A 27744-nucleotide genomic window follows, 5' to 3' on the forward strand; every position below is an offset into this window, starting at 1 on the left:
CGCTGGGCGTTAAAACATTTTGACACAAAATAAGCCAACTAATAGGTTGTGTAAACTTGGGCTAAACAGTCTAATAAATTTGGCACAATTTTAAGACAAATTTTTAGGCAGTGTAAACTGAGATCGCTTCCAATAAGCCTGTCCTAGTTTTTAAGGCCCTAGCTTTCGGATTCCCCACAGTTCCAGATCCAAGGCCTACCCAGATCCAGCTGGTCACTACTGCCTGGTCCTTTAAAAAGTAATTTTCATCGGCTGGATGGGCCCTTCAAGCTCTAGATGTGTGTATAGAAATATACAAGTATGCAGGTTCCTACTTTAAAAACAAACAGGTAACAAAAGCGCAAATCTACAGGTTCAATTTAATGTCAGCGGTGGTAAAGACACATGAAAGGTGTGCTTTCAATGCATAATAGTCACAGTGGATAGCAGCTAAAAACTTGAAAAAAATAGGAAAATCTAATATTTCACATTGTGATTTTGTAAGTTGAGAAAAGATGGTGATTTCACACATCAGATGTTTTATGGTTTTACTATGAAGAAAAAAAAAAGAATAATGCATTACACTTGTTTCTCAAAACTAAAATATGGCAGCAAAATATTCATATAGCAATGAAAGTTTGTAAACTGTATTTAAATCTCTTTTTTGATCCCAAAGTGCAAATTGCAAAATTCCCACAAGTTCAGTAGTGCTTTTCCTGTAAATAATCCTTCATTTTGTTTGGCAAAGGCAGTTTCTGAATCAGGTCTATTCTGGTGTACTGGCGTATCACAAAACGACACAGGTACTGCAAAGACCGCACCTGCATAAACCGAGACACTGGGTTGGTTAGTCTAACTGGATAAGTAGCTGATCCGGGAACTCGAGATCGGGAGTAACAAAAGGCTCCATTCTCCGAGTCCCTGATGGAATGCTCTATAAGGTCCACTATGGAGGTATGTCCTTCCACATCTGGCTGTTCATAAAAGCTAAACCTACCATTTGAATGTTCGATTCTAGTATGAAGTGTTTTACTATGGGAACGAAAACTTAGGCTTAAGAGATAACGGTCATCAGAACTGTCGCGGACCAAAAAGGAGCCATCTTGCACATTAGCCAATTTTTCTTCTGCTTCCCAGCGTGTGATGGGTCCCCAGTACCATCCTTGTCTTGCAAGTTTTTTAAGTTCCTCTGTAAGACTGGTGACTACCATAGGTCCACTGCTTTGTACAGCGTCATATACTCGGCCTACACCAGGAGCAGTGTTTGGGTCGAAATTCAAATGGCATCGCATGTTTTCTGCCATGTGTGCTTCTGTGCTATTAAGTCCTGCAAAGTTCCTTTGGATTAGACTGTTCTGGACTGGAGGTAGCAATGGTGACAGTGGAGGGACGTCATTATGACTTACCCTGGAGTTTTGAAAAAGAACTCCATTGGTACTATGTAGCAGACCATTCACAGTATGGTCCACAAAGATGTCCGAAGCCACTACTACATCCGGAGCAACTTGACTTTCCTCTTCGTGAAAGCCATTACTTCCTATGTGGGAAGGTACAGCAGAAATTTCCATCGGGGATGAGCTGTCCAAACAGTAAGTACGTGGTCCTTCCAAAGGATACATTCCCTCATCTAAAGGCACAGTATACTGAATATAGTCCTGAGGCACAAGTCCTATAACTACAGGCACATGTTCATTAATATGCAGGTGGAGATCTCCATTATGAGATTCTGTACTTTTCAACGTGTTACCTTGTTCCTGATAAACATTATCTGTCTGCAGCTCATGAAAGTCCTTTCGAACCCCATTAAGCGCAGGGCTGGGACTGGTGGAGTGGACTAATGCTTTCACTTTCACTTCCATCTTTATACATGTCTCTTCAGAGTTTGTAGGACGCAAGGGCCATGGCGTTGGGCTGTAGTGGTGAGTTCGAAGGGATGTCGACCTTAATGGCCTCTGAGATCTCACGTCTTTAAAAGTAATAGGGGCAGAAGATGAAGAAAATGTGTCTTCTTCCGCCGAGTTAACTGATGTGCTTCCCTTTCCTTTTTGCTTCTGCTTTGCTGAAAGGCGCCTCTTTAATGTCCCCATTAGGCTCTCGCTTTTTGGCCTATTTTTGCCACCTTTCTCATCTTCGCTGTTGATTTCACATCCTGTTAAGTCTTTGCCATAGCAGCTACCAAACAGAGAGTCGTCTTTCACAAAGTTATTGGTAATTGAAGGCTGCTGTACCATTACAAAATCATTTTCTTCTTTGCTTTTGTTCAAGTTAAAAGATTTGCGAAAGGTTTTCAGACTGATTTTCTTCATTATGGCAAGTGACCAAGTCCTCTTGCTGTTGGACTCCTCCAGTGGATTGGCCCTAGAACACCGCCATCAATCACTGCTTCACTTCTTTTTTTAAATGGCGTCATTTAGCTTCTGTGAACATCACCTAAAAGCACAAAAGGAAAAAGGCACATAATTAGTTTCCTTTCAATGTTTTACCAGGTCCTCAACGGTGAGCGGGTTCTCCTGAGCATTCTGCTGCAGCGATACGTCAGATATATGCGGCAACAAAGGCAGTCGTTATTGTAAGGTAAAATCTAAACATCGAACAAACAAAAGACAAATCCGAAACATACAGTTCCATCAAGTTCAACCTTTCTTGCCCATTATTCGATTATTTATAACCCACAATACCATTTGTTAAAACCAGTTACAGTGTAGGCCATCACTACCTCTTGTGGTCGGAATTCCACAGTCAGACTGCTCTGACTGTAAAGAACCCTTTCCTATTTAGCTGCCAGAATCGCTTTTCCTACACACATAATGAATGTCCACTGTTCCTTTGTAAGAGCCTTAGGAGGAATAAGTCATGTGCCAGTCCTTTGTATTGACCATAAATGTATTTATACTATTCATATAAATTAGATATCATCTCCATCTTTTTTCTAAGCTAAAGAAGCCGACATTTTCCAACCTCTCATCATATGAGAGGCCTTCCATCCCATGTAATAATCTAGTTGTCCACCTCTGAAATTACTATCTTTGCAATATTTATTTTAAGATGTGGAGCCGAAAACTGGATCCCATATTCTAGATGTAGCCTCACCAGAGATTTATAGCGAGGTAATAATACAATGGGAACACAGGTTTCTTTGTTTTTTTATAACACTGTAAAGCCCAGTTTGATGATGGATTAACAAGTCCAAAAAAACTGATTGGAAGAGACTGCAAAAGACTCCCAAACCCACAGATTACAGCTGATTTCTAGGGCTTCCAGCATCAGGAGACCCAAAGATCAGCGTATTGTCCAGGAACCCTTCGGGATGCAGAAATCTGATTAAAGGTGGATGCTCAATAAAATACATGCCTTTTAATAAGCCCATGGGTATATATTTGTATTATAAATACCGTGAAGCCGGAAGAGATGCGGAGCGCTGCACAGTATTGCTATGACACTACATCTATTCATAGGGTTTGGAGTGTACTGCCGCTGCCTGGTGAGGAGCAGCAAGCCCTGTTCCTCCAGTGTATACAGTGGATATAAAAAGTTTACCCCCCATTAAAGTGCCTGGCTTTTGTTATGTAAAAAAAAAATAATAATATTTCAGAACTTGCTCAACTTTTAATCATCTATACGAATCCATTGGAAACTGAAGGAGAAAATGAAAATGACAAACCTAAAATAATCTGGTTGCATAAGGAGAACACTAATAGAAGATGTGGTTGTGTTCAGAATTGGCCAATCATAGTTAAACTTATGGTAAATGGTAGTCCGTACACAATCACTTACAGTGATTCTGATTAACCCCGTATTACGTTCAGCTGTTCTAGTAGAATTTTCCTTCTGTTGAAAGTTTTCAATCAGGAAAAGGCTACAAAAAAAATTCAAAGCCATGAGATATACCATGGAACACTTTAGACAGTCATCAAGAAGTGGCTTACTTTTTTCACAACAGTGACATTATCTAGAACTGGATGTCCCTAAAAAATAAAATGAAAAATATCAAAAGAAAATTGATCCGTGAGACTGCCAAGAAGCCTGCAGCAACATTAATGGAGCTGCAGGAATTTCTGGCAAGTACTGGTTGTTTACTGCTTGTGACAACATTCTCCCTTTTTCTTTTTATGTATGACCTGTGGGGTGGGGTGGCAAGACAGAAGCCTTTTCTTACAAAGAAAAAACATCCAAGTCCAGCTATATTTTGCTAAACGAATTTGGGAAAACTTGTTATGGTTGAACTTCTTTGCCATAATACCAAAAGGCAAGTTAGGTGGAAAACCAACACTGCATATCATGAACAGAACACCATACATAGCATAGTGAAGCATGGTGAAGGAAGAATTATGCTTTGGCACTATTTTGCAGTAGCTAGAACTGGGGCTTTAGTCAAGGTGGAGGGAATTATGAACAGTTCCAAGTATGAGTCAATTTTGCAACAAAACCTTCAGAAGTTTGCTAAAAAGCTCAATATAAAGTGGAATTTCACCTTTTATCACAACAACGACCCTAAGCATACCTCCCAATCAACAAAAGAATGGTTTCACACAAGAATATCAAAGTTAAGGAAAGGCCCAGCCAGAGCACAGCCTGAATCCAGTTGAAAATTTGTGGGTTAACCTGAAGAGGGCTGTATACGTTGGCTCAATGGTTAGCCAGGGCTGTGGAGTCGGAGCCCATTTTGGTGGAGTCGGTATAAAATGGACTGACTCCAACTCTTAAAATACACAATAAATTGGGTACAGTAGTTCAATGCAGTTTGTGGGAAATATTTTTTCATAAGAATTTGGGAAAGTTATGAAATGTCCTATAAATGTCTGTCCTATTCCTGATCTAAGGGTCTAGACTTTGAGCTAAGATGAATCTGTGACCACATTATGCACGCCTAATAAAAAGACAGACCGTGGGATCACAGGCCAGAAGGCATCCACGGTGCCGCTATCTGCCTCATTAGGAAGGATTAGACGCAATGTCACCATCACCATGCCTAGTAGCAATGTGTTGGAAGAATTTTTTTTCATGGACCCATAGACTTGCATTGCTGTAAAGACATACCAAAACAATGACTTTTTTCTTTGTCTGTGTCACAAAAAAAAAAAAAAAATACAATGCAAATTACAATGTAGCTTACTTCAACCACGAAAGAAAGCACTGAAAATGTAAAATAAAATAATTTCTCAAACATAAAACAAAGCCTCATACAGCCACATTAGTGGGGGCAAAAGGACAATCAGCAATGCAAGTCTATGGGTCCATAAAAAAAAAATTTCTTCCAACACATTAGATATAATCACTTCCTATGATGTTGCCTTGTGACCTGTGACATCCTGAAACACATGGCAAGTGATTCACTTCAATGCAAGTCACAAGCAATGTGTAACTTGGCTGTTTTATTTTATAAATCAGAGCTCTAAAATAAATCGTGTGACAGCAAGTCACAGACAAGATGCACACATGTTGTTGTCTCGCGATACACTACTCACAAAAAGTTCAGGATATTTGGCTTTCGGGTGAAATTTATGCAAAACGTAAAAAGTTCAAGCTGCAGTGATATTTTATCATGAAAGTGGGGCATTTAAAGTACATGCAATCGTGATTGCCTCATCTCAAACAATTTATTGAATGAAAAGCCAACAACAGGGGTGGGAACATCCCCTCCAAAAATGTCAATGTTTCAATAGCTTGTCATGTGGCCAAGAGCATCAATTACAGCTTGACAATCAAGTCAAGTGGAGCTATTGTCAGCTGAGACATGGCATCCCACTCTTCTTGAAGGACGACCCTCGGGTCATAAAGGTACTGGAGTAGAGCTACGAGCCTCTACACGGCGACTCTGCTGATCCTATAGGTTTCTATGGCATTCAGGTCTGGAGAAAGTGCAGGCCAATCCATTTGAGGTACCCCAGTCTCCCCAGCAGATGTTCCCTAATGTGACCTCGATGAGCTGGAGCATTGCAGTCCATGAAGATCAAATTAGGCCTGTGATGTTCATGAAGAGGCACAATGACTGGATAAATGATGTTATTCTAGTAGTAGGGGCTTGTCACTGTACCAGTCAAAGTGTAGGGCAGTTCTGTACTGATTACACACCTGTCCCCACTAACATCACCACCACCAAAGGCTCATCTGGTGATAACAGTGGCTGATGCGTAGCGCTCTCCTTGACGTCTCCAACATCGTTGGCGACCATCATTTCTGCTCAGGGTGAATAAAATTCATCACTGAACAGCACTGAGGCCCACTGGTCCCTCATCCAGCGTAGATGCTCCTTGGCCCATGCAAGATGATGACCCCTGTGCCTGGTGGTGTGGTCAGGTACCCTTGCAGGTCGTCTATCCACGCTGATGTAAAAGGTTTAGAATGGTCTGAGATGACACTTGGGTGCCTGTCACCTCCCTTAAATGTTTCTGGAGTTGTGTGGCATTTATCATCAGGTTCTAAAGGGCATTGCTCACAATGAAGCGGTCATCAGTGTGGGACGTGGCCAAATGACGTCCATTTCTCTGCCTTTCTGTGACTCTTCCAGTCTCTCTATACCTTTGTTGCAACCTGCTGACGACTGACACTCTAAGCTCAGTGGCCACTTCCGTCAAAGAACTTCCCGCTTGAAGCCTCGCAATGGCGAGATACTGTTGATCTATTGTTAGGTGTTGTCTCAGTCTCATGATGTCAAAAGGTGAACAGCATGATGAGGAGGACTGTTTAACACTGATTCTAATTGAATCCCAAAATTTATTGGCCGATTCATGGACTAAACACATGTTGTGAATTTTGATAATAAACTCCTGGTTAGAGAACAGCAAGTTGTGCAAAAAGTACTGAAACAGTTGGACATTTAAAATATTAGAGACTGTCACACTAAGTTCACCTGAAAAGGTTAAAATTAGTGATGAGCGAGTATGTTTTCTTAACCCTTTCACCGAGTATACTCGGGCGCGCACCGAGTATTTATAGCGTGCTCAGAGATATGTTTGAATCACTCCCGTGTGCATGATTTGCGACTTTTTGACAGCTTTAATACATATGAGGAAAGTGTAAGAAGCAGACATTCCTCAAATGTATCAAAGCTGTCAAAAAGTTAAAATGCATTTTAGGGTCAACCTGAAATTTCACCTAAAAGCCAAATATCCCTAACTTTTTTTGAGAAGTGAATTTTAAAACACGTATATGTAAAAAACAGATGTCTGAATGAGGCCTAAAACTAAAAAAAAAAAAACACCATACATACATAATTTCACTTCTATACACTGGTACTTTCGGCACTGGAGAGAAAACATTGGCAACCAGAAACAAAATAGAAAAAAAAATGCTTTACAGTGTGAGAAACAATGTTTAGTCGGACAAGTTAATAATTAATCAGAAGCTGCACTATTTCTGGAGGAGTACATAGGACACTTCATGTAACTACATGACTCACTACATATCTAGCCATAGACATACAGTCCTACAGAGGCCACCGTGCCCAGTAACCGTGCATTCGCTGGCTCACTTCCAGGGCTGTGGAGTCGGTAAGTCAAACCTGCGACTCCAAGTCCTCAATTTCCCTTACACAGACTCAAACATATATTGCTTATATTTAAGTAAAAAATTTATTGTAGTACAATGTGAACATCAGACGTTTAATCATTTTTATGATACAATAATCAAGATATTTAGATAGAACATAATATATATTTATTGGAATACAACTTTAGAACACAAAAAACTGTAATAAATTGTAAATATGTAATTTCGAAAAAAAAATTATATATATATATATATATATATACACATACACACATATATACACATACACACAGTACAGACCAAAAGTTTGGACACACCTTCTCATTTAAAGATTTTTCTGTATTTTCATGACTATGAAAATTGTACATTCACACAGAAGGCATCAAAACTATGAATTAACACATGTGGAATTATATACTTAACAAAAAAGTGTGAAACAACTGAAAATATGTCTTATATTCTAGGTTCTTCAAAGTAGCCACCTTTTGCTTTGATGACTGCTTTGCACACTCTTGGCATTCTCTTGATGAGTTTCAAGAGGTAGTCACCGGAAATGGTTTTCACTTCACAGTTGTGCCCTGTCAGGTTTAATAAGTGGGATTTCTTGCCTTATAAATGGGGATGGGACCATCAGTTGTGTTGTGCAGAAGTCAGGTGGATACACAGCTGATAGTCCTACTGAATAGACTGTTAGAATTTGTATTATGGCAAGAAAAAAGCAGCTAAGTAAAGAAAAACGAGTGGCCATCATTACTTTAAGAAATGAAGGTCAGTCAGTGCGAAAAATTGGGAAAACTTTGAAAGTGTCCCCAAGTGCAGTTGCAAAAACCATCAAGCGCTACAAAGAAACTGGCTCAATTGAGGACCGTCCCAGGAAAGGAAGACCAAGAGTCACCTCTGCTTCTGAGGATAAGTTTATCAGAGTCACCAGCCTCAGAAATCACAGGTTAACAGCAGCTCAGATTAGAGACCAGGTTAATGCCACACAGAGTTCTAGCAGCAGACATCTCTTCAACAACTGTTAAGAGGAGACTTTGTGCAGCAGGCCTTCATGGTAAAATAGCTGCTAGGAAACCACTGCTAAGGACAGGCAACAAGCAGAAGAGACTTCTTTGGCCTAAAGAACACAAGGAATGGACATTAAACCAGTGGAAATCTGTGCTTTGGTCTGATGAGTCCAAATTTGAGATCTTTGGTTCCAACCACCATGTCTTTGTGCGACGCAGAAAAGGTGAACGGATGGACTCTACATGCCTGGTTCCCACCGTTAAGCATAGAGGATGAGGTGTGATGGTGTGGGGGTGCTTTGCTGGAGACACTGTTGGGGATTTATTCAAAATTGAAGGCATACTGAACCAGCATGGCTACCACAGCATCTTGCAGTGGCATGCTATTCCATCCGGTTTGCGTTTAGTTGGACCATCATTTATTTTTCAACAGGACAATGACCCCAAACACACCCCCAGGCTGTGTAAGGGCTATTTGACCAAGGAGGAGAGATATGGGGTGCTACGCCAGATGACCTGGCCTCCACAGTCACCAGACCTGAACCCAATCGAGATGGTTTGGGGTGAGCTGGACCACAGAGTGAAGGCAAAAGGGCCAACAAGTGCTAAGCATCTCTGGGAACTCCTTCAAGATTGTTGGAAGACCATTTCTGGTGACTACCTCTTGAAGCTCATCAAGAGAATGCCAAGAGTGTGCAAAGTAGTCATCAAAGCAAAAGGTGGCTACTTTGAAGAACCTAGAATATAAGACATATTTTCAGTTGTTTCACACTTTTTTGTTAAGTATATAATTCCACGTGTTAATTCATAGTTTTGATGCCTTCAGTGTGAATGTACAATTTTCAACGTCATGAAAATACAGAAAAATCTATAAATTAGAAGGTGTGTCCAAACTTTTGGTCTGTACTGTATATATCTCACTATGTAATAAACTATGTAAGTGGCAAAAAACAGTTTTCAACAAAAAACATACTAAATAACATTTGTGCAGTCTATGAATTTTTTCTAAGAAATAGAGTTGCCTCCATCAGATCCTCCTTCATAGATGACCTCAAATCTGACCCAATAATTTTAAGGCTAGAGAACAACCTCTCTACACTAACCTGGGTTGGAGGCAAAGCCATAACCACATGGGCAACATCTCTAACAATTTCCAGGTATAAAGGAATTGCCTCATGCACAGTCAGTTTTGATGAACGGTTTAATTTTTCTATTTCTTTGAGAGCAAGTGAAACATTTTGTTGAAATCTGGTCAATCTGCTTGCTATAGGAGACGGTGTGAAATCTTTTTCCTAGCGGCAAGGCTTTGCCTGCTCCATGTCATCCAAATACTTGTCAAAGTCAAACTCCTCATCTGATGAGGATGAAGATGAAGATATGGCAGCAGTAGCACTGTCAGGGCCCAGGAATCGGATCCTGTGCAGGGCAGGCACCCCTCCCCCTCCTCTCTCTGGTGAAGACAGCAGAAGACAGGACAGAGGAGGGGAGATTGCCCCCAACAGTCTGGAGCCGATGCAGAAAGGGGAGCACTGCAGCATACAAGTGAGTTTTGATAGGTGCGCGCCCCTGCTTCTAAGGGGGGGCAGCTGCATCCCCTGCTCCTCACTGGCTACGACCATGATTCACACACAGCGTTTTTGCGGAGATCCGTTTTTAGCAGTAAAATGCAGTGACTCTGGGCATCCCAGCAAAGTCAATGGGTTTCAAGATATGACATTCAGACACATCGTTCTGTGAGGATCCGTTTTTGGGCTCAAAAACGGATCCTCACAAAGAATGAGCACGTCAGTTTGTGCAGCTTTTTTCTAATCTGCTTTTGCTATTGAAAACATTATCTATGAGCTCAAATACCTTTCAGATGATGCGTTTTTTTTAAAAAGCTGATCTGCTTTTGCAGCTGAAAAACGTATCATCAAAAAACGCAGCAAAAATGCTGTGTGTGAATGTAGCCTTAGATCAGGAATAGAACAGCCATTTATAGGACATTTCATAACTTTCCCAAATTCCTATGAAAAAATATTCAGCACATTCTGCATTGAACTACTGTACCCTATTTATTATATATTTTAGGACTCGGAGTCAGTCCATTTTATACCGACTCCACCAAAATGAGGACCGACTCCGACTCCACAGCCCTGCTCACTTCCTTACTCCGACTGGCGATACGTGCAGGCAAACACTGTACCTGGCACAACCACAAACCAGTTTGAGATTCCCCACTGAGGAGCACTCACCTCTACGGTCTATGTTAGCCTTCTAGCTACATTTCTATACTGTTTCAGACTGATCTAAATTTACATTGACCATTCAGCATAAAGCGATGTATGAACAGGTTGGATATACTGAGGATTTCCCAATCCCGCATTGTATCCCAATACCAGCCTTGTGGATGAGGTTACCTACAATACAAACCAGGAGAGAACGTAGGAAGCCACCAGTGGCCACGCATGTTCGGAAGTGGTCTCCAAGGTATCATTACTTGGTAGCTAGGAATGTAAATGATGGGTGCAATGCTTCAGTGTCATGTGATTAGGGAGGATGAATCACAAGTGGTAACAGTTGCCAGGCACAGTTCTTCCATCCGGAGCCTGGCATGTAATTAACATGGCTGTATGCAGGTAGGTAAGGTAATTTATTGCCCACAGAAAAGCATAAACAGGAGAATGATAAGCAGGGAACAAGCAATTAGCACAGGAATGAGAAAAATGACCACTTCCTGAAGCATGGAGATACGGACTGTCCTCATCTCTCAACACAAATCTACGATACGGTGTAAAAGAACAATGTTACCCATACCGGCACACTTTATTTCAAGTGGTCATGACATTTCGCAGCTTCGTTTCCAAGTTCTAGAACATATTCCTCTACCTAGGCGGGGTGGAAATCGGATTCTCAGACTGAAAGTCATATTGGATTTATAGACTAAATACACTTGAACCCTATGGCTTAAATAGGGAATATGAAATCTATTGATTTACCTTTATATTTGGACTGTACCCTATGCTACGTACACCAACTAAGCCATGATATACCTAAAGACCTAAATGAATATATACATTTTTTCTGTCTTACAGGTCAACTAGTGGTCTCTCAAGTATTATGTCCTTTTTTGCTCCTCCCTTTCTTTCCTTGCCTTTTCTTTCCCCTCCCCCCCTTTCCTTTGTTCCCTATTTCCCCTTCCCCCCTCTCTTTCTGTTTTTCTTTCGGCTCCTTTTGCCTTTTCTATTTTCCCACCTTTTCTCTACTTTCCTATTATATTCATATTTATTTTTATTCTATTTATATGTTTTTATTTTTATTTTCATTTTCATGTTTATCTGTTGTTTTATTGACCTCTCCTGTCTAGTTTTTTGCTTTCTTCTTTTTCTTACCCTTTTGGCACTTTTATCATTTTTATCTCAGGCTGTCTTTACTTTCCTTTCTTTTTATCCATTCCTTGTGTTCCCTTTTTCTTTGCTTTCCCCTCTTTTCCTCACATTTACTTTAATCTATCGCCTGCAGCCCTTTGCGCATGCTCTGTTATGTCCTCCCCCCTCTCTGGCTTTTTTTCTTCCTTCTTCGGGCTCGCTCGGCTTTTTCCGGCCCCTGCGACTCTCATTGCCGGGCACAAACTTCCGTCTTTGGCATTACATAATCCGGCTATATGAATGAGTGATCACACACCGCCCGTAACCGGCTACTATCTCCCATGTGGATCACGCAGCATTTACCAGGTATTGTCATATCCCTCTTATACACTATCTACCCTGTTAGTTTGGGAATCTATTGATATAGACATTTAATCACACGCACTATATTTTTATAGATATCTTTACTTATCTTCAGCCTATTTGGACAGGTAATTATTCTTTTTTGGTTATTCTCATACTATTACCCATGACCATTGGCCCATTTTTCTCTTTCTCTCCTGTCTTATGTTGATGTTACTATCATTTACTTTTTCATTTCATTCTATTTTATTTCACCTGAGTTTTTTTGTTTTCATTCCCATCTCATGTTATTTCATTTATCTATTGTCCTTTTATTTCATTTTCTTTTATTTTTCTCTTCTCTCTCTTCGTTCCTTAATTCCCCCCCCCCCCCTTTTTCTATTTTTCTTTTCTTCTTCTTTGTTTTCTGCTCTTTTTTTAATACCAAAGGACCTCTGGACCTGATAACTTACCTTTACCTCCTCATTTGTATTTCCTGATCCTTTTGTAGAGCGGCGCTCACCTGGATAGGATGGCTCCTAGATCTTACCTGTTCCGTCAATATTTCTTTTGCGTTTATGTATACTTGTTATTACAACATGTGTTGTTTGATTTGGTATATATATTGTGCCAATTATATTAAGATGGATGCATCTTTCTTTCATTTTTTTGTAATCATTTTTGTTTTTCCTCTTTGACTTATATACTAACACTTAATAATTTGTTATATGCAGATAACCTTGATAAAGGCCTGAATAGCTGAAATGTTGGTTTGAAATCTGTCTAATATTTTGGCATTAAATTTAGAAACTTCATTAATTATTGAATACGGACTTTATTTTGTGCCTAGGTGCTATTCTAATTTGTGTACTACCATTTTGCACCCAGTTGGCACCATTTAGGAGTAGAATATACCTTTCTCTATATTATATGACTGTCCTCATAATTACACTAGAGCTCAGCTAAAGACGGGGACAACCTTCTGAAAGATAAGAAATTACTGCCACCAACCCTTAAAGCCCACTAAGAGTGCATTTACTCCACACGATTATTGTGGAACGAGCGTTCCTAGGAATACTAGTGAATGATCATGCAGTCTAAACAGGCATCCGATCACCCAATGAACGAGCAAAACGTTTGTTCCTTGGGTGAAATTATCTTTTGGGTTTGCAAATCAGGATCTGCGCTTCCGAGATGAATGGCCACCTATGTGCAGTGAACGCTTACAGATCACCCGGTGTCCACCTGTAGTGAGGGCGGCCTATTAAATGATCACCAATCGGCAAACCTATTGGCGATTGGCAGATGTGTAACCCGGAGCATCACACAATGTAAAATCACCCATAGATAGGCCAATAATCAGGGAACCAGCGTTCTTAGAAAGGCTCAAATGAGTAAAATGTTCATTCATAGGGTGCGTTGATATTTAAGCTGGCTTATAGATGATTGCTACTAGCAGCACATCAGCCTGTGTATAAGTGCTGCCGAGAACACGATGTTCTATGTGCACAGAACAATAATTTTATTAACTGCTCCTGTAACGGATTTTATCATTTTCTTTCTTCAGGGGATCATCACTTCCCACACACAACTTTCTGCTTGCCGAGGGGTGGTGTGTCCATGAAAATTGAGTTTGGGCCAGTGGCAAGGATGAGCTTCTGGTCTGAACGGTGCTCTTCCATGCTACAATCAGAGGCCGTTTTGCCTGATCGGGATCCGAGGAGCAGAGCGGCACTGAAGCTCGCCGGATCCAGTGGTGCAGCCAGCGTCAACACATAGGCTGCAGGCTCTCAAGCACAAAGCCTGCAAGAGTGTGCTCCTTGCCTAAGAAACCAGGCACCTGATAGTCTGCAGCAGCGGCCAGTAACCTAGGCAACGTGCAGTGAAGTATACTAGTAAACTCCCTGTGTTCATGATAATGGAGAGGGTTTGTAATAAGAGGTAATACACAAAGTTACTTGATTTTACATTTTGCATTTTATTCTTTAATTAAGATGAGATTACCCCCTTTAAACAATGACTTAAAGCCAACCTGTCACCAGATTTCACAATACAAACCACATACAATATTAAATAGTTCTCAGGCTTGATGAAGCCAGTGTACTCATTTTAAAAATTTATGTCAAAATGGGTATATAGTCTTCAAATCAAAATGCTTATTTCAATATCATGTAGGGAAGTTGTCACAAAAGATTTGTTCAGATTTTCTAACACCAGTTTGCAAAGTAAGCACACCAGCCTCATTTAATAATATACACATTTTGTATTGTGAAATCTGGTAGATGCCCTAGACTTTTGCTAGGAAGCAGCTAAAATATTACAGCCTTGCAGTTTTAAAGGACGAAACCGCGGTTTTCCTGCAAAATTAAGTGATTGTATAAGAAGTAGTGATAAGATGGCAGCAGCTCAGCGGTGCTTTATGGCTGCAGCATGTGAACAAGGCCTAAAAGGCAAAGTCACTTCACTGTAGCCCCAGAATAAAACCACAGCAGTCATTATTATATAGGGATTTCTCAGTGAATGGGGTATGACATTAGAAGTAGATTTAATAGCAGAATAACTAACACTTAAGGGTCTTTTCATATGGGACCATAAAGTGTCTTCAAGGAAAGCCAGGCTACATTACAGCAAGTCAATGGGACCTGATATAAGAATGTTCACATCACGGCAGAGGCTTGGATGCAAGACTGACACAGCCATTGAACGTAGCGTAAAACGCCATGTGAACATCACTCAAGTCCATTCATGAGCTTCAATTCTCGTTTCTACAATCGCATCATGTAAAAAGGACTTAAAGGGAATCTGTCACCCCCTGGGACGTATAGAACCTATTAAAATGTGCATACAGGTGATAGAAATGTAAATCTATTCATAGCTGTATGCCTCATATTAACGGTTTTGAAATTTTATATTCTATATTTATGGTAATGATTGCTCCAGGCCCCAAGCCGTAAAAATCCCCACCTCCTCTCTTTATTATTATAGTACCCCCTCCCCTGCACAGTGTCCTGTGACGTGTAGTTGCGGCACTGTAATCTCGAACCGGCATGCTGAACTATCTCCACGATCCTCCGTGACTCACCGGCGCCTGCGCAGAAGATCGCAGACTAGTGTATTCCGTGATATTCTGCACAGACGCCGGCAGCGACGCGCAGAAGATGCCGCCGGCAGCGACGCGCAGAAGATGCCGCCGGCAGCGACGCGCAGAAGATGCCGCCGGCAGCGACGCGCAGAAGATGCCGCCGGCAGCGACGCACCTGCGCAGAAGATGCCGTCGGCAGCGACGCACCTGCGCAGAAGATGCCGTCGGCAGCGACGCACCTGCGCAGAAGATGCCGCCGGCAGCGACGCACCTGCGCAGATGACGGAATACACTAGTCTGGGATCTTCTGCGCAGGCGCCAGTGAGTCACAGAGACTCATGTGAAGGAGGGAGGATCGAGGAGATAGTTCAAAGCGCAGGCGAGAGATTACAGCACTGCAACTGCACGTCAAGTCACAGGATACTGATGTGCAGAGGAGGTTGGTGCTATTATAATAAAAAGAGGAGGCGGGGATTCCTTATGGGTCCCGGGCATGGAACAATCATTACCATAAAAGGTATAATATAAGATTTCACAACATCAAAACCATTAATATGAGGCATGCAGGTACGAATAGATATACATTTCTATCACCTGTATGCCCATATTAATAGGTTATATACTCCCAGGAGGCGACAGATTCCCTTTAAAGGTGACCTGTTACTAGGTCTTCTCTATATAAACTGTATCCATTACTCTTTCTTTAATAGTACTTCTACAGCTGCCCCATTTACCTAAGAAGATGCCTTTTATTACTGTCCCATGTTGTATGATAATCTCTGGTCCAGTGGGCACCTGGTCTGTCACTATCTCTCCAACCATAATTGACGTGTAACATACGGCCTGCTGTTACTGAGCAGCTATTGTCCCCCACTGAGCAGGTGCAAGAGTTGTACAGACTCTGGATAACATAGGAGACGTCTGCCACATCCATCAAGGCTGGAAAGATGGTGAGGGACAGAAGAGGCGCCGAGCATCGGGCGGCTCAGCGGCAATCAGCATACGACGTGGGACAATTAATGCATTTTCATTTGTTTGCAGGGCAGTTGTGACCTTAGAAAGAGTTTGCAGGAATACTATTCTAGAAGTCAAGGGATAACAGTTCTCCTTGCAGAGACTGACATATCAAACCTGACATGCCAAGGTGAGGAGACTTTTAAGGCGCAATGCAAAATGGTCTCTTCAGAGAGGAAGAGGACTAGAACTCTAGTGCCATCTATAGGAAGTAGCAATCCTAAAAGTCAATATCGACTCTCTAACGAGCTTAGGATAATAGCCAAAACCAAAATTTCAATTTGCAGATACTGTGTTTCGGGGTACTCCCCTCAACTTGTCACTCTCCGCAAAGAGAAATGTTACCCCTTGGATCTCGTTCAGACGCCTCTCACCCAGCCAAACCAGATCTCACAATTTGCACTGACAAGGGGCAGTACCCCGAAACACATTGTCTGCAAATTGAGATTCTGGCTACAATTCTAAATCATGTGACAAGGCTTATTAGAGAGTCGATATTGACTTTTAGACTATGTGCCCACGATGCAGAAATGCTCCGGATTTTTTCCTGAGCGTTTCTGCATCTCCCTGGCAGAAAAAAACGCATGCGGATTGTACATGCAGATTGTACATGCATTTTTCCTGCCAGGGACATGCGGATGTGAAGCGTTCTTCACATGCATTTCCGCATGCGGGTTGTCAAGCGCTTTCCAAGCGATTTTAGCATCACTTGGAAAGTGCTTGACAACTTGGTCACACTATATAAATCCATGCAACCGGCATGGATTTATATAGTGTGACCGTAAGAATGGTTAAAAATAAAAAAATAAATATATACTTACCTTCCGATGGCCCCTGGTGTCTTGCTTCGCTCCGTCCCGGCTACCGGCAGATCGCGGTACACTGCACTAGGGCCTGCCGTCACATGACTAACGTCAGCGCAGGTCCTACAGTCCACCGCGATCTGCCAGCAAGCACAGAGAAGGAGTCGGAAGGGGAGTATATTATTTATTTTTTATTTTATTCTTTTTTTTTTATTTTTTTTTTTTACAGGTTCTATAGTACCCGGGTCCAGAGGAGAGTCTCCTGTCCTCCACACCCAGGTACCATCCGCACATTGAAACGTTTGGATTCCACATGTACAGATGCAGTGATGCGGAATCCAAGCGTTCCAATGCAAGTCAATGGCAGAGATTACGCTGCGTGTCCGTAAAATGAATGGACATGCTGCGGATTTTTGAGCGCAGCATAAACGCTGCAGAAAAATCCGCAGCATGGGCATTGACATTGCGGCTTGTCATTGGGGACCATGGGGGGGCGGATTACCAAGCGTTTCTCAAGCATTTACGCTGCGGAAATTCCGCAGCATAAACGCTTGGAAAACGCATAGTGGGCACACAGCCTTAGGATTGCTACTTCCTATAGGTGGCGCTAGAGTTCTAGTCATCTTCCTCTCTGAAGAGTCAATTTGCATTTTAGAAGTCAGAAAGGTTTACAGTTTACATACAGAAAATCTGGAGACAGGTTACGTTACAATCCTCATCAACCCTGACTGCAGTGCTGTCGCTCTCCGTGACGCAGTTTGCTTTGGAAGATGTGAGAGGATTTCCTTTGAACAGTTTCTTCAACAGAAACTGTAACCACGATTACTGGAAACCCACAGCAGAACCAAGATGGGCCCTGCCCATATGTCTTCGTAGGGGGAAGACAGGATAATGCCACACACTGAGGACCAGGCCCTTAAAGGGTAAGAAAGAAGAAGCGCTGAGGAAGCCTGGAGCTACAGCCACAATCACCACCGCAGCCACACAGTAACCACAGCCCAGAGGGTCTGACCCTGCTCACACGTGATGGAGTGCACGAATAACCCATCAGTGACCTGACAAAGGGAGAAAACACCGCTGTCACACAACCCAACTATTGGGGGAGATGCAGTAAGACTGGTGCACAAGAAGAGTGGAGGTGTTGCCCATAGCAACCATTATATTTGCAAAGCATTAGAGCTGGGATGGGACTGGTTGCTATGGGTAACATCTCTAATACCACATTTTAAGCAGCGTTTTTCCTGCCAACAATCTGGGGTTTGCAGCAGAAAAATCTACTGCAAATACTAAATGTGTGCACATATCCTAAAGACTCTGCAAGAGACAGCTATATGGAATGACAGGGTATGTGCTCTAAACTATGCACGGCCATGCCCCCCAATGTTAATGGGGTTCCTGCAACAATGCTCACAAGTTACGCAAAAATGAGGCTCAATAATCCATCAAATATGGACCAGATCCTTAGAGGAATTCGCCTCAAAGAAGTAACATGACATATCCCCCAGCGAGGTTGTCAAAACTTTGTCGGAAAAACAGTATATCTGACGCAGATATGTGATTTACATAGATAGAACTCCATGTGAAAACACTCTTAAAAAGTCACCTGAAACTGGCGATTTGGACATATGATGTTGGTGGAGAGGAGGATTCTTCATGTCGCCCACTAGGCATGCCCGCACCAGAGGAGTGTGGCTGCGGCTTACTCTGCTCCCTCCCTGACAACACAAAGCCGAGTGCAGCGTTTAGATCCACGGAGGAGTCGGGAGAGGCGGCTATTAGCCAGATGAGCGATTGCCACCTGAAGGCTCTAGTCACATCAGCACTGCGGTCTCCGTCACACAGCAGGCCACAAATACACAGGACGGACACGGACGGGCCTCATTATAGGCAATAGGGTCTGTCAGTGATGGGGCAGCACTACAGCTATAACCGAGAACAGTGGTGGCATTATACACAGTCAGTGACTGCAAGCAGTGATCTCCACAATGAGCAACTAACACGTCAGGCGCCAGAGCGCCCCTACCCGCCAGCCACCAGGCACTGACGCCAGAGCGCCCCTACCCGCCAGGCGCCAGAGCGCCCCTACCCGCCAGGCACCGACGCCAGAGCCCCTACCCGCCAGGCGCCAGAGCGCCCCTACCCGCCAGTCACCGGTGCCAGAGCGACCCTTCCCGTCAGGCGCCAGAGCGACCCTACCCGCCAGTCACCGGTGCCAGAGCGACCCTTCCCGTCAGGCGCCAGAGCGACCCTTCCCGTCAGGCGCCAGAGCGACCCTTCCCGTCAGGCGCCAGAGCGACCCTTCCCGTCAGGCGCCAGAGCGACCCTTCCCGTCAGGCGCCAGAGCGACCCTTCCCGTCAGGCGCCAGAGCGACCCTTCCCGTCAGGCGCCAGAGCGACCCTTCCCGTCAGGCGCCAGAGCGACCCTTCCCGTCAGGCGCCAGAGCGACCCTTCCCGTCAGGCGCCAGTCACTGATAGCAGAGCGCCCCTTCCCGCCAGGCACCAGTCACTGATAGCAGAGCGCCCCTTCCCGCCAGGCACTGATAGCAGAGTGCCCCTTCCCGCCAGGCACTGATAGCAGAGCGCCCCTTCCCGTCAGGCGCCAGTCACTGATAGCAGAGCGCCCCTTCCCGTCAGGCGCCAGTCACTGATAGCAGAGCGCCCCTTCCCGTCAGGCGCCAGTCACTGATAGCAGAGCGCCCCTTCCCGTCAGGCGCCAGTCACTGATAGCAGAGCGCCCCTTCCCGTCAGGCGCCAGTCACTGATAGCAGAGCGCCCCTTCCCGTCAGGCGCCAGTCACTGATAGCAGAGCGCCCCTTCCCGTCAGGCGCCAGTCACTGATAGCAGAGCGCCCCTTCCCGTCAGGCGCCAGTCACTGATAGCAGAGCGCCCCTTCCCGTCAGGCGCCAGTCACTGATAGCAGAGCGCCCCTTCCCGTCAGGCGCCAGTCACTGATAGCAGAGCGCCCCTTCCCGTCAGGCGCCAGTCACTGATAGCAGAGCGTCCCTTCCCGTCAGGCGCCAGTCACTGATAGCAGAGCGCCCCTTCCCGTCAGGCGCCAGTCACTGATAGCAGAGCGCCCCTTCCCGTCAGGCGCCAGTCACTGATAGCAGAGTGCCCCTTTAGGTCCTGCACTAGGCTCCTAGAGCCACATTACTACAAGGAAGTAGCAGCAACAAGTGGCGAGGACGAGGGAGTAGAGACAGTCTGTGCCCAGGATGCCCCTGACAGCTGGCACACACAGTGCGGCCCCCGGCCCTGTATACCGTCAGTGTGGAGTATACAGCCGCACGGAGCCCCATCATCCTGCCTGCACAGTCCCCGGGCCTCCGGACCACCACAAAGCCTTCTCACAGGGCCTCTCCCATGCAGCGTCCGCACCCCGGCCTACCCCACAACAAAGGCCCAGCGAGAACTTCCCCGGTGCCGGCTCCTTCCTCACCTCATAACTGGCCGCACGGATTATTGTGCCTTCTAGTACCCGGCCCTTTCCAGCCTCCGTCACCGACCCAGTCCGCTGCTCCGTTCGGCCCCACAGAGCCGGCCATGAGAGGAGGAGCAGGACTGGGAGACAAAGACTACAACTCCCAGCGACCCCCGCGGCAAGGTGGAAAACTGTCAAACAATTGCAACTTTATTGAAACAGATGCAAAGGCTGAAAGAGCAGAGCAGTAAGGATGAAGGTGCAAGGTGGTAGGAAATGTGGACTCACTATATGTGTGTGAGCTAGGGCGCCGGCCTGGACTCTGCTCACCTATGGATTATTATCATTATCTAATCTATAAGGGCCTGTTCACATTCACTGTATATTTCAGTCACAAAACTGTGAGAAGTGCACTGCAAAATCCGCATGTGCAACATTTTACTGTAAATTCACTGAAAACTGGGCAGGCTTAGGAAAACCACATTCAAAAGTCAGAGTTAAAGGGTTAATCCCAAAATAGTAAATGATCCCCTACCAAGACTGTCCCAAAAGTGAGAGTTGGTAATAATGAAATTGTCGTTTTTGATCCCACAGCACAAGATCCAGGTGTGTGCAGGACTGACGGGGATAGGCAAGTGGTCCCAGGTGTGTGCAGGACTGACGGGGATAGGCAAGTGCTCGCAGTTGTTTGCAGGACTGATGAGGATAGGCAAGTGGTCCCAGGTGTGTGCAGGACTGACGGGGATAGGCAAGTGGTCCCAGGTGTGTGCAGGACTGACAGGGATAGCCAAGTGGTCCCAGGTGTGTGCAGGACTGATGGAGATAGGCAAGTGGTCCCAGGTGTGTGCAGGACTGACGGGGATAGGCAAGTGCTCCCAGTTGTTTGCAGGACTGATGAGGATAGGCAAGTGGTCCCAGGTGTGTGCAGGACTGACGGGGATAGGCAAGTGGTCCCAGGTGTGTGCAGGACTGACGGGGATAGGCAAGTGGTCCCAGGTGTGTACAGGACTGACGGGGATAGCCAAGTGGTCCCAGGTGTGTGCAGGACTGATGGAGATAGGCAAGTGGTCCCAGGTGTGTGCAGGACTGACGGGGATAGGCAAGTGCTCCCAGTTGTTTGCAGGACTGATGAGGATAGGCAAGTGGTCCCAGGTGTGTGCAGGACTGACGGGGATAGGCAAGTGGTCCCAGGTGTGTGCAGGACTGACGGGGATAGGCAAGTGGTCCCAGGTGTGTGCAGGACTGACGGGGATAGGCAAGTAGTCCCAGGTGTGTGCAGGACTGACGGGGATAGGCAAGTGCTCCCAGTTGTTTGCAGGACTGATGAGGATAGGCAAGTGGTCCCAGGTGTGTGCAGGACTGACGGGGATAGGCGAGTGGTCCCAGGTGTGTGCAAGACTGATGGGGATAGGCAAGTGGTCCCAGGTGTCTACAGGACTGACGGGGATAGGCAAGTGCTCCCAGTTGTTTGCAGGACTGATGAGGATAGGCAAGTGGTCCCAGGTGTGTGCAGGACTGACGGGGACAGGCAAGTGGTCCCAGGTGTGTGCAGGACTGACGGGGATAGGCAAGTAGTCCCAGGTGTGTAGGACTGATGGGGTAGGCAAGTGGTCCCAGGTGTGTACAGGACTGACGGGGATAGGCAAGTAGTCCCAGGTGTGTGCAGGACTGACGGGGATAGGCAAGTGGTCCCAGGTGTGTGCAGGACTGATGGAGATAAGCAAGTGGTCCCAGGTGTGTGCAGGACTGATGGGATAGGTAAGTGCTCCCAGTTGTTTGCAGGACTGATGAGGATAGGCAAGTGGTCCAAGGTGTGTGCAGGACTGACGGGGATAGGCAAGTGGTCCCAGGTGTGTGCAGGACTGACGGGGATAGGCAAGTGGTCCCAGGTGTGTGCAGGACTTACGGGGATAGGCAAGTGGTCCCAGGTGTGTGCAGGATTGATGGGGATAGGCAAGTGGTCCCAGGTGTGTGCAGGACTGATGGGGTAGGCAAGTGCTCCCAGTTGTTTGCAGGACTGATGAGGATAGGCAAGTGGTCCAAGGTGTGTGCAGGACTGACGGGGATAGGCAAGTGGTCCCAGGTGTGTGCAGGACTGACGGGGATAGGCAAGTGGTCCCAGGTGTGTGCAGGACTTACGGGGATAGGCAAGTGGTCCCAGGTGTGTGCAGGATTGATGGGGATAGGCAAGTGGTCCCAGGTGTGTGCAGGACTGATGGGGTAGGCAAGTGCTTCCAGTTGTTTGCAGGACTGATGAGGATAGGCAAATGGTCCCAGGTGTGTGCAGGACTGATGGGGATAGGCAAGTGGTCCCAGGTGTGTGCAGGTCTGAAGGGGATAGGCAAGTAGTCCCTGGTGTGTAGGACTGATGGGGTAGGCAAGTGGTCCTAGGTGTGTACAATACTGACGGGATAGGCAAGTGGTCCCAGGTGTGTGCAGGACTGACGGGGATAGGCAAGTGGTCCCAGGTGTGTGCAGGACTGACGGGGATAGGCAAGTGGTCCCAGGTGTGTGCAGGACTGACGGGGATAGGCAAGTGGTCCCAGGTGTGTGTGCAGGACTGACATGGATAGGCAAGTAGTCCCAGGTGTGTAGGACTGATAGGGGTAGGCAAGTGGTCCCAGGTGTGTGCAGGACTGATGGGGATAGGCAAGTTGTCTCAAGGTGTGTGCAGGACTGACGGGGATAGGCAAGTGGTCCCAGGTGTGTGCATGACTGACGGGGATAGGCAAGTGGTCCCAGGTGTGTGCAGGACTGATGGGGATAGGCAACTGGTCCCAGGTGTGTGCAGGACTGACGGGGATAGGCAAGTAGTCCCAGGTGTGTAGGACTGATGGGGTAGGCAAGTGGTCCCAGATGTGTGCAGGACTGATGGGGATAGGCAAGTGGTCCCAGATGTGAGCAAGACTGACGGGGATAGGCAAATGGTCCCAGGTGTGTGCAGGACGAACGGAGATAGGTAAGTGGTCCCAGGTGTGTGCAGGACTGACGGGTATAGGCAAGCAGAGCAATCCATTATGTCCACCAGTCGCTCACATTACTGTAGCAGCTGTCCCGTCTGGGGCACATGCGATGGACGACGCTCTTGGGAAAACACATGTAAATCTTTGTACATTGAGCCATTTTCTGTTTTTGTGCTTTCATCTTTTTCTTCCCAGAGCCATAACTTTTTTCTCTCCACACAGATATATGAGGGCTTGGTTGTGCGGGATAAGTTGTAGTTTTGACAGACACCATTCATTTGACCATACAGTATGTTGGATTTCTAACGAGGTGTAAATATTTACTGCCAGAACTGTTTATCTCTCCCATAGTAATAGCTCTGCGCTTTCCATCACCTGTCTCATCTATTGCATATTTCTGTGTCCCATTGTGTATAAATATGTGACTCTTCAGATTTTGGGTTATACTATGTCTGATGAAGAGACCTGATTAGTCTCGAAAGCTTGCCACTTGTTACCATCTTTTCAGTTAGCCATTAAAAGGTATCAGTCACTGAGGACTCTCAAATCTAAATATTTTTCGAGGTGAATAAATCAATATTATTAAAAATTATACCTTTATTATCATTATTAAAAGGGCATAAACTTGGTAATTCCTATCCAACAAATACTTATACAGTACAGACCAAAAGTTTGGACACACCTTCTCATTTAAAGATTTTTCTGTATTTTCATGACTTTGAAAATTGTACATTCACACTGAAGGCATCAAAACTATGAATTAACACATGTGGAATTATATAGTTAACAAAAAAGTGTCAAACAACTGAAAATATGTCTTATATTCTAGGTTCTTCAAAGTAGCCACCTTTTGCTTTGATGACTGCTTTGCACACTCTTGGCAGTCTCTTGATGAGCTTCAAGAGGTAGTCACCGGAAATGGTCTTCCCACAATCTTGAAGGAGTTCCCAGAGATGCTTAGCACTTGTTGGCCCTTTTGCCTTCACTCTGCAGTCCAGCTCACCCCAAACCATCTCGATTGGGTTCAGGTCTGGTGACTGTGGAGGCCAGGTCATCTGGCGTAGCACCCCATCACTCTCCTTCTTGGTCAAATAGCCCTTACACAGCCTGGAGGTGTGTTTGGGGTCATTGTCCTGTTGAAAAATAAATGATGGTCCAACTAAACGCAAACCGGATGGAATAGCATGGTGCTGCAAGATGCTGTGGTAGCCATGCTGGTTCAGTATGCCTTCAATTTTGAATAAATCCCCAACAGTGTCACCAGCAAAGCACCCCCACACCATCACACCTCCTCCTCCATGCTTCACGGTGGGAACCAGGCATGTAGAGTCCATCCGTTCACCTTTTCTGCGTCGCACAAAGACACGGTGGATGGAACCAAAGATCTCAAATTTGGACTCATCAGACCAAAGCACAGATTTCCACTGGCCTAATGTCCATTCCTTGTGTTCTTTAGCCCAAACAAGTCTCTTCTGCTTGTTGCCTGTCCTTAGCAGTGGTTTCCTAGCAGCTACTTTACCATGAAGGCCTGCTGCACAAAGTCTCCTCTTAACAGTTGTTGTAGAGATGGGTCTGCTGCTAGAACTCTGTGTGGCATTGACCTGGTCTCTAATCTGAGCTGCTGTTAACCTGCGATTTCTGAGGCTGGTGACTCGGATAAACTTATCCTCAGAAGCAGAGGTGACTCTTGGTCTTCCTTTCCTGGGGCGGTCCTCATGTGAGCCAGTTTCTTTGTAGCGCTTGATGGTTTTTGCAACTGCACTTAGGGACACTTTCAAAGTTTTCCCAATTTTTCGGACTGACTGACCTTCATTTCTTAAAGTAATGATGACAACTCGTTTTTCTTTACTTAGCTGCTTTTTTCTTGCCATAATTCAAATTCTAACAGTCTATTCAGTAGGACTATCAGCTGTATATCCACTAGACTTCTGCACAACACAACTGATGGTCCCAACCCCATTTATAAGGCAAGAAATCCCACTTATTAAACCTGACAGGGCACACCTGTGAAGTGAAAACCATTTCCGGTGACTACCTCTTGAAGCTCATCAAGAGAATGCCAAGAGTGTGCAAAGCAGTCATCAAAGCAAAAGGTGGCTACTTTGAAGAACCTAGAATATAAGACATATTTTCAGTTGTTTCGCACTTTTTTGTTAAGTATATAATTCCACATATGTTAATTCATAGTTTTGATGCCTTCAGTGTGAATGTACAATTTTCATAGTCATGAAAATACAGAAAAATCTTTAAATGAGAAGGTGTGTCCAAACTTTTCGTCTGTACTGTAGTAAGGGCCCCGTCATCTCACATGGCGGTATAAGTAAGTGCCCCGTCATCTGATATGGCGGTATTAGTATGGGCTCCGTCATCTCATATGGCGGTATAAGTAAGGGCCCCGTCATCTCATATGGCGGTATTGGTAAAGGGCCCCGCCATCTCACATGGTGGTATTAGTTAGGGCTCCGGCATCTCATATGGCGGTATTACTAAGAACCCCGTCAGCTCATATGGCAGTATTAGTATGGGCTCCGTCATCTGATATGGCGGTATTAGTATGGGCTCCGTCATCTCATATGGCAGTATTAGTGTGGGCCCCATCATCTCATATGCCGGTATTAGTATGGGCTCCGTCATCTCATATGGCGGTATTAGTATGGGCCCCGTCATCTCGTATGGCGGTATTAGTATGGGCTCCGTCATCTCATATGGCTGTATTAGTATGGGCTCCGTCATCTCATATGGCGGTATTAGTGAGGGCCCCGTCATCTCATATGCCGGTATTAGTATGGGCTCCGTCATCTCATATGGCGGTATTAGTATGGGCTCCGTCATCTCATATGGTGGTATTAGTATGGGCTCCGTCATCTCATATGGCGGTTTTAGTAAGGGCTCTGTCATCTCATATGTCGGTATTAGTATGGGCCCCGTCATCTCATATGCCTTTATTAGTATGGGCTCCTTCATCTCATATGGTGGTATTAGTAAGGGCTCTGTCATCTCATATGGCGGTATTAGTATGGGCCCCGTCATCTCATATGCCGGTATTAGTATGGGCTCCATCATCTCATATGGCGGTATTAGTAAGGGCTCTGTCATCTCATATGGCGGTATTAGTATGGGCTCCGTCATCTCATATGGCGGTATTAGCATGGGCTCTGTCATCTCATATGGCGGTATTAGTAAGGGCTCTGTCATCTCATATGTCGGTATTAGTATGGGCTCTGTCATCTCATATGGCGGTATTAGTATGGGCTCCGTCATCTCATATGGCGGTGTTAGCATGGGCTCTGTCATCTCATATGGCTGTATTAGTATGGGCTCCGTCATCTCATATGGCGGTATTAGCATGGGCTCTGTCATCTCATATGGCGGTATTAGTAAGGGCTCTGTCATCTCATATGGCGGTATTAGTATGGGCTCCGTCATCTCATATGGCTGTATTAGTATGGGCTCCGTCATCTCATATGGCGGTATTAGTATGGGCTCCGTCATCTCATATGGCGGTTTTAGTAAGGGCTCTGTCATCTCATATGTCGGTATTAGTATGGGCCCCGTCATCTCATATGTCGGTATTAGTATGGGCTCCGTCATCTGATATGGCGGTATTAGTATGGGCTCTGTCATCTCATATGGCGGTATTAGTATGGGCTCCGTCATCTCATATGGCGGTATTAGCATGGGCTCTGTCATCTCATATGGCGGTATTAGTATGGGCTCTGTCATCTCATATGGCTGTATTAGTATGGGCTCCGTCATCTCATATGGCGGTATTAGCATGGGCTCTGTCATCTCATATGGCGGTATTAGTAAGGGCTCTGTCATCTCATATGGCGGTATTAGTATGGGCTCCGTCATCTCATATGGCTGTATTAGTATGGCCTCCGTCATCTCATATGGCGGTATTAGTATGGGCTCCGTCATCTCATATGGCGGTTTTAGTAAGGGCTCTGTCATCTCATATGTCGGTATTAGTATGGGCCCCGTCATCTCATATGTCGGTATTAGTATGGGCTCCGTCATCTCATATGGCGGTATTAGTATGGGCTCTGTCATCTCATATGGCGGTATTAGTATGGGCTCCGTCATCTCATATGGCGGTATTAGCATGGGCTCTGTCATCTCATATGGCTGTATTAGTATGGGCTCCGTCATCTCATATGGCGGTATTAGCATGGGCTCTGTCATCTCATATGGCGGTATTAGTATGGGCTCCGTCATCTCATATGGCTGTATTAGTATGGGCTCCGTCATCTCATATGGCGGTATTAGTATGGGCTCCGTCATCTCATATGGCGGT

At 45.2% G+C, this 27744-nt stretch overlaps 1 protein-coding gene and 1 long non-coding RNA gene across 2 annotated transcripts; one reads left to right on the forward strand and one right to left on the reverse strand.

The window, feature by feature from the left end:
• Window positions 1-76: 76 nt before the first annotated feature.
• SOCS6 (suppressor of cytokine signaling 6) lies at window positions 77-20671 on the reverse strand. Its single transcript, XM_073676700.1, has 2 exons — window positions 20503-20671; window positions 77-2409 (listed from the first exon to the last, which is right to left on the reverse strand). The coding sequence occupies exon 2, from the start codon at window positions 2283-2285 to the stop codon at window positions 681-683; it is 1605 nt and encodes a 534-aa protein (XP_073532801.1). The 5' UTR covers window positions 2286-2409; window positions 20503-20671; the 3' UTR covers window positions 77-680.
• Window positions 7338-14130, forward strand: LOC141264408 (uncharacterized). Its single transcript, XR_012319923.1, has 2 exons — window positions 7338-7469; window positions 13731-14130. It is a non-coding gene; the product is annotated as an uncharacterized lncRNA (long non-coding RNA).
• Window positions 20672-27744: the final 7073 nt, after the last annotated feature.

This window comes from Phyllobates terribilis, unplaced genomic scaffold (assembly GCF_046119375.1).
Source record: "Phyllobates terribilis strain yellow unplaced genomic scaffold, ASM4611937v1 Scaffold_4__5_contigs__length_816908805, whole genome shotgun sequence".
In the NCBI taxonomy this organism is placed as follows: domain Eukaryota; kingdom Metazoa; phylum Chordata; class Amphibia; order Anura; family Dendrobatidae; genus Phyllobates; species Phyllobates terribilis.